Here is a 10,479-nt window from a genome sequence, read left to right as displayed (position 1 = left end):
ATCTGGCGTCCACTGAAAATAATCGTGGAACTCTGCTGGATGACTTTACCACTGGATGCCTTTAAGTACAAAAACAGTTTGTTCCCCACCACTCTTCACCATGGCCAGGCTTCAAGAAGTCCCTGATTATGAGATAGTTTAGGAATCACCAATACACAAACGTGAAGCTTTAGATAAGGAGACCACAGATGATCAGTGGGTTTAGACCAGTGTCTTACAACCCACTTCCCAACCCCAGTTCCGATTTAACAAAGATCTGCCTGTACACATAGATCTATATTTGCTATAGTTACATCCGTTTGCCTCCCACATCAATCAGATGTTACATGTACAACTGAATTGGACAATGTGACCCAAAATAGCATGCCTGTTTATTTTGGTAGCACATGCAGGACTGGGAAGAGGTGTGGAGGCAGGGGGTGATCAGCAGATCTACTCCCTATCTGATATACCTCCTTAAGGCCAAGAGAACAATTTGCTCTGTCCTGCTGCTGAGATAAGGCCGGGCCGCCGAAGACGAATGGACATATTAAAATGCCAGGGCTTTGTGAAGGGAAGGGTCAACATATGTGCTCCGTTGACCCCTGGCTAAAGCCACTGATTGGAGGAAGCAGATTGCGGGGACATTTGAACAATGGATGAGTGGTCAGTGAAAAAAATCACAACTGTTCATATATGCAGGAGTCCCCTTTATTCACTCTCACACAGCCAGGCCCTCATGCTTTTGTGTTTCACACTGGCTCTCCGTTTACGGCCAAGCTTTTTGTGACCATTATGTAGAAAAGACCCCACTCACCAACTGCTCATTTTCTCAACTTGGATGTGCAGGAATTCTGGCTACATCTGATATTTGGTCTTGTCTTGTTGTTTGGTCTGTTGTATATTAACCTTTGTAACTTTTGACTTTGAACTGTAATTATCAAGATCAAGAATGGCGCAATACCATTGCAGGCTGTGGCGTGTTTTCATATTTTGCACATTGTTAACTATGAGTAATTGTGGGGCTTTAGAGTATCCTCAGTTTTGTGTGGACTTTCAAAGAAAGTGAGTGCTTTGTCACAGTTGAGTGACAGTGTCCTACTTGCCGTGATACTTCCTGTCGTGACCCATATTCTAGTGTTTGTCCGTGCCTGACCCTTTGGTCTGTTGTCATGGCGGCCGTGAGAGTAACTCTTAGGCGCTGTGATGGAAACACAGAGGCTCCATTGAAGCGTTTCTGGGACAACGGGCAGAGGCGCAGGGCCCCGGGATTTCAGTCTTGCGCCCGGGTTTGGAATGAGAGAGAAGCAAATACAGACAGAGGTGCATGAGAGGCCCCTGTCCTTACACACACACACACACACACACACACACACACGCACACGCACACGCACACACACACACACACACACGCACACACACACACACACACACACACACACACATTCACAGAAGCGCATGTGTGCACACATGGACAACTGCACAAAAAACGCAGGTCGCACAAGACCCCTGACTTGGCGTGAACCCTTGGGAGCTGGTGAATGAGTGAGTGGCTGTCGCCCGCTGGTTTGAGCTACCTGTGGGAAATGCCAAGTGGGAGATTGATGAAATAAAAGCTTTCTCTTAATTAGCCCAGAGCCCTTTTTCAGTGCCTCGCTCCCCCTCTCTCTCTCTTCGCACACCGCCCGAGCTCATTGGAGGAGGAGGAGGAGGAGGAGGAGGAGAGGGAGAAGGAGGAAGAGGTGTGGGGGGTGGGGCGGGGGTACAGGGCAGGGCTGCTGAGGAGGACGCTGTTTAGTCAGCAGTTTGGTGTACTGCACTTCCTGGCCAGGGACCACAGGAAGGGGCAGTCGTGCCGTGGCGTCATGACGGGACTTGCTGCTAGTGCCTGACGTCAGCACATGTGCCATGCTGTTTGACTGGCTGCCCTCTCACTAGTTACGTGCAGATCAAGAGTTTGTTGGGACGTTAACAATCTCAGTGATTTGTTGTTGTTGCGGTTGTTGTTGTTTTTGTGAGCTTTCGAAGGTTAAGCCTTTAAATAAATGGCTGATTATCACAGATCTGTTGCAGAGATGGATATATACTGTATATGAATGGACAGGTTGCCACAGAAAGGCATCTAAAACATGAATGTAATCTCTGCCTGTGTGTGTCTGAGAATGTGGAGACACTGTGGCCTCATGTTTGGGTATGCTTGTCCACAGACTCCAGGGTCTACACAGACATCATGGGTCACGCCACAGAGCCAGGCCTGCCTGACCACTCCCCAGCCTGCCACCACACCTTTGGTCGCTCCGCAACCCTCGGGGGAACTCTGACCCGAACAGACAAGTATGTGACTTTAAAGCTTTATGCTGCAGTTAATGTATCACTGTGTGTGTGTGTGTGTGTGTGTGTGCGTGTGTGCGTATTGTTGGTGCCCACGTCTGTGAATTTGTTAGATTTTAAACTCATAAATGCAAGCTCATAAGGAGGTTATGTTTGACTGACAAAGGCCTGATCTACATCGAGATCTTCGTCATGTGCGATATCTACAGTATATTCAAGTTCAATTCTGTTTCAGTTTGATTCATTAACAATAGACATGGTCACAACAGACCTTGTCACAGAGCGGCTTGCTCTAGCGTCAGTACTGGTTTGGGAGGTGAGTTTACGTCTGCTCCCTGACCCTCTCGTCTGATCTCCTGTCCAGCCTGGTCCAGTCTCCGTGGCAGGAGAGCCCGCTGCTGTGCCGCCAGGCCTCCCTGCCCCCCCAGCGCTCCGGCACCACCGACTTCAGCCACCACCAGTCGTCGCCGCCGGGCCACCACCCTCACCCTGCCCCCAACGCCCACAGCTCTCCCCGGGGCAGCCAGCGCAGCCGCGCCGCCCGCTACGCCTCCTGCCGAAGCCCCGCGCGCAGCTTCGACGAGCACGACAGCCTGGCCACCCCCGCCGACCTGGGCCCCGCGGCCGGCCTTCTCCTGGTGGAGGCCACGCAGGGCCTGAGCGCGCAGCTCCACCAGCAGCCCCTGCACCAGCCCCCGCTGCTCCCCGAGAAGAGGAGGGCGTCGGACGGGGAGCACTCGCTGGGCTCGGCCTCGCCGGCACTCAGCGGCTTCTCCAGCCCCCACAGCGGCAGCTCGCTCAGCATCCCCTTCCCCAGCGTGCTGCCCGAGATGCAGGGCCGCGGCACGCCGGGCACCTCCTCACCTCTCCCTGGTACACAGCCACACACTCTCACCTTCACTAACCTCACAGTAATCCTTTTTAAAAAAGATTTTTGGGCTTTTGCCTTTATTCAGATAATCAGTGAAGCAAGTGGTAATGATGAGTTATGGTGGGATTGGGAGATGTGCACGGGATTCAAGTGTGGTAGCCACTTGCCACCACAGCTCTCCGGTTAATTGTGCTTTTGAATTGAATTTTAGTTTTACACCAAACCCTTTTTGCACAGCAGTGATGTGCAGTGTGAGTAAATTGATGATCAAGGTAAAAACACTGAGAGATAAGTGAAATGTGTGAGCTTACTTTCAGTTTGGAGTTGTAGTTTCAGTCTTCATAACATGGACATAGAGGGATACATGCGATGTGCTCTGATATTTTCTCAGCTCCAGAGGGCAGCTTGCTTGCGGGAACCTGCGATGGTGTCATAGTATATAGGCATAGGACCCTTTTGTAGTGGTAGCTTGTTGAAGCCACATGTGGATGAAATTAAGATTAACACATGTGTATGAAATTAGGATTGGCTTTAGGTGCATGGCTGTGCAATGCTGTGGTGATGATGAAATCTCTTGACTGCTTTCAGATGTGCTGGCAAGCAAACAAGTGACTGTGAAGTTTGTTCAGGATACATCCAAATTCTGGTATAAGCCTGACATCGCACGGGACCAAGGTGAGACACTGGTCTTTTCACTTGTACTGGGACTTTCTGTATAGAGCAAAATGGCATGGAAGCTAAAACTGAAAGTAATGTTTATATATAACCAAAGAACTGGGGACCTTTGAACTCAAACACAATGCTTGAACGGAACTGATCAGCTTATCTTTGTCGCCCAATGTCTAGCCATTGCTGTCCTGAAGGACAAAGAACCGGGCTCTTTCATCGTGCGAGACAGCCACTCCTTCCGAGGAGCGTACGGATTGGCCATGAAGGTGGCCACACCCCCGCCCTCAGTCCTACAGCAGAGTAAGAAAGGTAGGCGTGGGCGGCAGAGGGGTCAGGGATGGGCTTTGGGAAGAGAGTCACCACACACACACACAGGCGTACAGTGGGTGACATTTTCCAGAACCTTCTCTACTCACAATGGGACTAGCCAGGGGAGCAAACTTACAGTATCTGGGGAATTGTTCAAGTGGCATGAAAGCCTTCTAACGTTACACGGAACCCTCTCATGAACCCATGGCCAGAAGTGGAATGTGATAGGTGAACCCACCATACACCCAGTCGCTCAGCCCATCCTATCACCAGCGCCCCCACCGCCACCACCCACTCCCTTTCTGTTTTCAGGCCGAGGGCAGATATGGTATGCTTCCTGCGGCCAGGCTTTTGGAAGTCTTTGTGGGTTTTACAATGCAGCTCACCTAGCTTCAATCACGCTGCCTGAGTCAGTCAGATAACATTACACGTTTGCAAGATGGTAACGGCACGATGACAAAAAGAGGTCTTGAAATGATTAACTGCAACAAGTGGGGAAAAGGATTCAATTCGTTTTTTAGCTCATAAATCTGAATTTGCTGAAGTTCAACCTTGTCATTGAAGAGTGGTCGCTATTTATGACATATAGTATAACATGACCAATCTGTTAAGATTGTATCAGAAGTAACCTGGAGGCATATCATAATATAATATTATTTACATAGTAATATTGAACTGAATTTTCTTTCTGAATACACTCATATCTACAATAAAAACATGTTTAGGTGAAATTTAGTTTTTATTTTACGCAAAAGCAATGTTATTATCATAAAATACATTTACTATTTTTTTTAATCATTCATTTAAAAAAATAAAGAAATGCTTTGGAGTTACCACACATTGTCCGGGAGGTTGAAAGGCCTGTTCATGGTGATAGCAACAGATCAGTTTCCTCTTCTCTCTCTCCCTTTCGGCCGGGTTAGAGGGGAACAGGAGGGAGCATTGGGTGCCCATTGTGTGCCACTGCCCAGCTGCTCTGCCCATAATGACCAGTCCAGTTCAGAGCTCACAGGCCCTTTGTTGAGACTGGCCCCTCAAGCAGCACTACACAGGCTCCATGTCTTCTGAGTGCATACCCCACACACAACTCACACCCTACACACCTGAAACTCTATCGCTGGCCTTTTGTCTGTGTGTGTGAGTGAGTGTGTGTGTGTTTTTTTGGGGGGATAACTTTTTGAGAACTTTCCAAGGAAATCTTAAGCCTTTCAGAGGACCCTTTGCCAAGTAACATATTGTTTATCTACGCTTTGCAACTTAAATTATGTAAGCTTTTATGCATTTTATGTGTTTCAAATCCATTCATGTTCTTGTAAAGTTCAGATTCATGTTGCTTTTTTCCCACTGTTTGAATTACAAAAGCTAACTGAGCTTTGACATAAAAATATAGATATATGTGTTGACTCTCTCACCCCCACCTCTCTCAGGAGGAGATCTGTCCAATGAGCTTGTTCGTCACTTCCTCATTGAGTGTACTCAGAAAGGCGTGCGGCTGAAGGGCTGTCCCAATGAGCCCTACTTTGGTAAGTTCTCCACCTGATACTCACCCAGTCTCCATTGCCTGAAGTTGTACTGATATGAGGATGCATAGCCACAGCCACTGTTTGGCTGCACTCACCTATCATAGCACATGTTTTCTGAGGTCTCTGTGGTGGTATTGCTAAAGAGAGCCCCCTTGTGGTCTGTTAGTGTCACTGTCACATTGGCTTGCTGTGTGTAGAGACCATAAACATATACAATATACAGTCAACGGTAGAGACCCCGTGGAGTGCAGACATTGAGCTGTTTTGCTATATATGGTTTGTAATGGCATACTCCAGGATCAAAGGTTTGCTGATATGGATTTTAGGTAGACGAGGGACATGTAGTTTGTGAACGCACAAGTGAACCACATGTGTGACCTATGTGTCCTTCAGGCAGTCTGACCGCCCTGGTGTGCCAGCACTCCATCACGCCCCTGGCTCTGCCCTGCAAGCTCATCATCCCGGACAGAGGTGAGAGGTCAACCCCATTAGCGCTGCTCGATGGCAGACACACGTGATTGTGGGAGAGCAAATAAACAGGCCAGGGTCCCAAAGGATTCATGGCTCTGAGACCAGAGCACACATTCAAGCTCTGGGCTTTCAGTAAAAAGGAAAAGAGTTTTGTCTAGATTATGCTGGTTGAATTTTGAAAAAATTGTCTTATAGTGTTAATAGTTAATAGTTCATATTTTATTCCACTAATGTCAAAGAATTTATCACTATGTTGTTCGTATCACTATAAACAAACGTCCCTTGAAGAGAGAAAAGAGCTGGAAACTGAAAAGAAAATATTGCATGTACTTTAAAATGTGTAATGAGCCACCAACACATCCATGAAGCACATGTATCTCCATGGTGTTTTTCTGTCTTGTTTAACTGTCTGATGTGACTCTCACTCCCGCTCCGGCCCACCCCATGCAGATCCCCTGGAGGACGTAGTGGAGACCACAACCCAGTCCATCACCAACTCCGCCACAGAGCTCCTCAAGCAAGGGGCAGGTAGGTGTCCCCTTACGCCACCCCTTACTACAGTCCCACAGTCCACTCTCTCTGGACAGTCCAGCAACACTCATGACTTAGTGCTGTTTCTTGAGTCAGTGATAAGAGCTAAGTGTCCGTCCCGTGTGAGCGTGTCAGTTGTTGTCTGTGCTGGAGCAATCAGCTGGGTTTGTTGTGTGGTTCCCCAGCGTGCAACGTGTGGTTCCTGGGCTCGGTGGAGATGGAGTCTCTGACGGGCGGCCAGGCGGTGCAGAAGGCCACTGGTGAAGTGCTCAGCATGAGCCCGCTGCCAACCTCCACTGTGGTGCACTTCAAAGTGTCCTCCCAGGGCATCACGCTCACTGACAATCAGAGGAAGTGAGTCACGCAACACACACGCACACACACACACACACACCAGCATTTCTGCTAGAAAAATGCTGGTCTACATACCCCCATACGCTTACATACACCAACACACACACACACACACACACACACACACACACACAGGAGCTAAGAGAGACCAAAATTTGGATTTTAGTGGCGTTTAGAAACGGTAGTTCTCCAACTCAAATGTAGATGCAGATACAGACAGATGTAAATATACCTGCAACATTATATTTCCCAAAGATTTGATATACTTTGATAAGTGTTCTAATGACTTGTCTCATCTGTTTTCAGACTGTTCTTTAGGAGACATTATGCAGTGAACACAGTGATATTCTGTGCTCTGGACCCCCAAGACAGAAAGTGAGTGCATGCCTACTGACCCTCATGCTGTCAAAAACAAAAGAGGAAACATAATTGGTGCATGTTCTAATCTTATGTGACTCTGGCCAAAAAGCATGTGTAACAGTGTGCTAAAATGGATATTTTAAAACGGATAGTTCCGGTCCTTAATTATGATTGGTTGAATCTTGTGCGATGCCGATGTAGCACCCAGCATAACCCTTCACATTGGCCATATTTGGTTCTGTATTACTGCACTACCACAAATTGATACAAAAGTTAGTTGCTGTGTCTCAATGTTGCTTGGCAACCATTCTGATAGAAGGAGTATATTTTTTGGTGGACGACTGATTATCTATGAATAAATCATTTGTGAAATCTTGCCAGGTATATTTAGTAACCGTTTTAGAAAAGCAATAAGCTACTCTAGTCCGTAGGTAGAGTGATGTTAGAACAGCTAAGGGGGGTTTAGGCATGACACGCACAACACCCCATAGCTGTGCTAACATCCCTGTAGCCTACGGCCTCCTCGGGGCTTATTGCTTAAACACAAATGGCTGTCCCGCTGTATGTGCTGATGGGAGCAGATCAAATGTCCACAGCCCAGTGTTGGCCTCAATGACTGCATGTACTGACTGATGTTGCTCCTGCCTTTCAGGTGGAAAAGAGATGGCTGTGCTTCAGCAAGGTGAGTTCTTTAACCATGATTTAGTAATTCATATTCACATGGCATCTATGAGGAAAGACCAACACATGATTAGATGCACTCCATGGAGTGAATATTATATACCGTGTTTTGATATATCCATCTAGAATGTGTTTGAATTAAATTGAAGCGTTACAATGGCCTTCTCTCCTGACCTCTACCTGACCTCTACCTGTGTTGCAGGATATTTGGCTTTGTGGCGAGGAAGACAGGAAGTGCCATGGACAATGTGTGCCACCTGTTTGCTGAGCACGACCCGGAGCAACCAGCTAGTGCCATCGTCAACTTTGTGTCCAAGGTCATGATTGGTTCCCAGAAGAACTAGTGCGGTCACCTGAGTGCATATGAAAGGGGTCATCGGGCTGAAAGTGGTTATTTATGCTTTTCCCTGGGAAATGAAAGCCAGTGGCCATGCGTGGCCTATGAACAGCATGCGAGAGTGGAGGCCAGTTGCCATAGTGATACAGTATGGGAGAGCTTTTTGTTGTGTAAACAAGACTTTGATCTTGGCAAAACCGACACAAGCTGTACTTTAAAATTAGGGACCCATAATCATGTATGTATATTTATGTATTAGTATGTTATGAAATCCATATTTATTTTACTATCATCATTTCCAAACCATTTCCAAGTGTTGTTTTTTTCTAAAGTCTAAAACTGTACGTACATGTGAATTAACTCTGACTATTTGAAGCTATATCAGATAGCCACCAGAAAACGTAATGATACTATAAGAAACGGAGTGTAAATTACTATATGCTGTGATATAAAAAACAGTCCATTCTAAAGAGTCAGTGAAATTTTCAACTGAGATGCATATGTGCTGCTTTTTGGTGAACGTATATGAAGTAGCCTACTACTTCAATGTAGGCATACAAGAGACATTTTACCATTTTCGTTGTGTATGGCTTCTTATCTCTGGGTACTCTTAAGGCGTCACTGACAGAATTTGCGGTCAACCAAAGTTGTTTCAAAAACAAAGTTAGTATTGTTCCAGAACGGGCTCCAATGCTCTTACAGCATGTATATGCTCAACTCCACAGTGAGCAAAGCTAGAGGTTAGGCTCCCCTTAATCTATGCAAAGGATGTAAATAAAAACATTGAAATTGATCTACAACTGGCTAAATATATATGCACATCTCTTTTATGATTTGAGTTTCTATATTTTTGCCCAAGTATTTCTTGTTGAGAAGCTTTTGAGATGTGATTAAAGGACACGAATATCATAGCAATTTAACAACACAAGTCTATTTTTGTATGTCAACCCTGATATGTATATGTATTTATGATTAGATGAAATTATATTGTCCATGAATACACCCAAACCATGATGCTCAATTATATGCTATTAGTCACAGAATTATGTATTCAAACTTAATATTTTGAAGATTTAATCTTGACACCGGCAAGTTTTTGTAATGTGAGTTCATTCTCTTTAAGCATTTTATCTAATAATTTGCTAAAGTTATATTATGTCTTGTATTATTTTAACAACGTACCTTACAAAGAGCCTGTGTTCAGAAGATGAAAATATTACGACTGTAGAGACGGCATCATTTGCATCAGTTTAGTTTTATATATAGAATTATCTAGTGGAGTATACAGCATGGGGATCAAAACGTCTTGTTCTGAAATGCTAGCAACATACATGTATCATGTATACTGATGAAATGCTTGAGCATTCCAAGCTGGTTATGGTGTTATGTGTCATACGGTCAACAGACATTTAAAGACATTTGGACACTGAGCTTTTAGCAACTTGGTCTCAAACTATGTTAAAAAAATATATATTCTCATGAATGATATACTTACGACTTATGGGACCATAGAGAAGTATGGCGTTGACTATGAATGCGTATATTCATGGAATTTGATATTTGTTAAGATTCTTTATTCTATGAACTTGCAGCTCAGTTGCCAGAGGACACTGTATTGTATTTTCTATGTGTGTTTCTTGATCTCCATGAACTGTGGCCAACCACTCGATATAAGTGGCATTATAAGATATGGATGTAAATAAATAAAAAGGGATGTCATAAGCATGACCTTTCCATATTGTGTGGTCTTCATGCAATTTGTTTTCAACTTGTTACGCTTGATTCAATATGGTCTTTTACCTCTGCAACACAATGCATTAGTTCAGAAAATCTGAAAAATGTTGCTACAGTAATTTTATTTGGAAATGTCCATTGCCAAGCTTATCATTCATGCTTTTAAAAAGAACCTTGAAATCAGAGTTATTTTGTCAGGAAAAGGGGAAGCTGAAAGCTCTGAAACCAGATGTGTTGGATATTAAATGGGTTTGAAATGAAAGGGTAAAAGAGGGATGCTCTTGAATAAGTGATTTTGGGAATTACAACCAGTTCAAATCAGTCTGTGT

The 10,479-nt window shown here is 45.1% G+C and overlaps 1 protein-coding gene across 2 annotated transcripts in view; it reads left to right on the top strand.

Annotated features, from left to right (window-relative positions):
* LOC121715776 (tensin-3-like) overlaps positions 1 to 10,144 on the top strand; it is a 44,485-nt gene extending 34,341 nt beyond the window's left edge. For both annotated transcript variants that reach the window (XM_042101699.1, XM_042101708.1), the window contains exons 17-27: positions 2,187 to 2,313; positions 2,675 to 3,183; positions 3,770 to 3,856; positions 4,028 to 4,159; positions 5,587 to 5,682; positions 6,076 to 6,153; positions 6,604 to 6,681; positions 6,870 to 7,038; positions 7,345 to 7,413; positions 8,051 to 8,080; positions 8,282 to 10,144. In XM_042101699.1, coding sequence (XP_041957633.1) covers positions 2,187 to 2,313; positions 2,675 to 3,183; positions 3,770 to 3,856; positions 4,028 to 4,159; positions 5,587 to 5,682; positions 6,076 to 6,153; positions 6,604 to 6,681; positions 6,870 to 7,038; positions 7,345 to 7,413; positions 8,051 to 8,080; positions 8,282 to 8,423 — 1,517 coding nt within the window. In that variant the 3' untranslated portion in view covers positions 8,424 to 10,144. The remainder of the gene's footprint in view (positions 1 to 2,186; positions 2,314 to 2,674; positions 3,184 to 3,769; positions 3,857 to 4,027; positions 4,160 to 5,586; positions 5,683 to 6,075; positions 6,154 to 6,603; positions 6,682 to 6,869; positions 7,039 to 7,344; positions 7,414 to 8,050; positions 8,081 to 8,281) is intronic.
* The last annotated feature ends 335 nt before the right edge of the window (positions 10,145 to 10,479 follow it).

This window comes from Alosa sapidissima, chromosome 1 (genome assembly GCF_018492685.1).
Source record: "Alosa sapidissima isolate fAloSap1 chromosome 1, fAloSap1.pri, whole genome shotgun sequence".
NCBI classification, from domain to species: domain Eukaryota; kingdom Metazoa; phylum Chordata; class Actinopteri; order Clupeiformes; family Clupeidae; genus Alosa; species Alosa sapidissima.
Note: the sequence above shows the minus strand (reverse complement) of the source record. Positions and strands in the feature narration are given on the sequence as shown.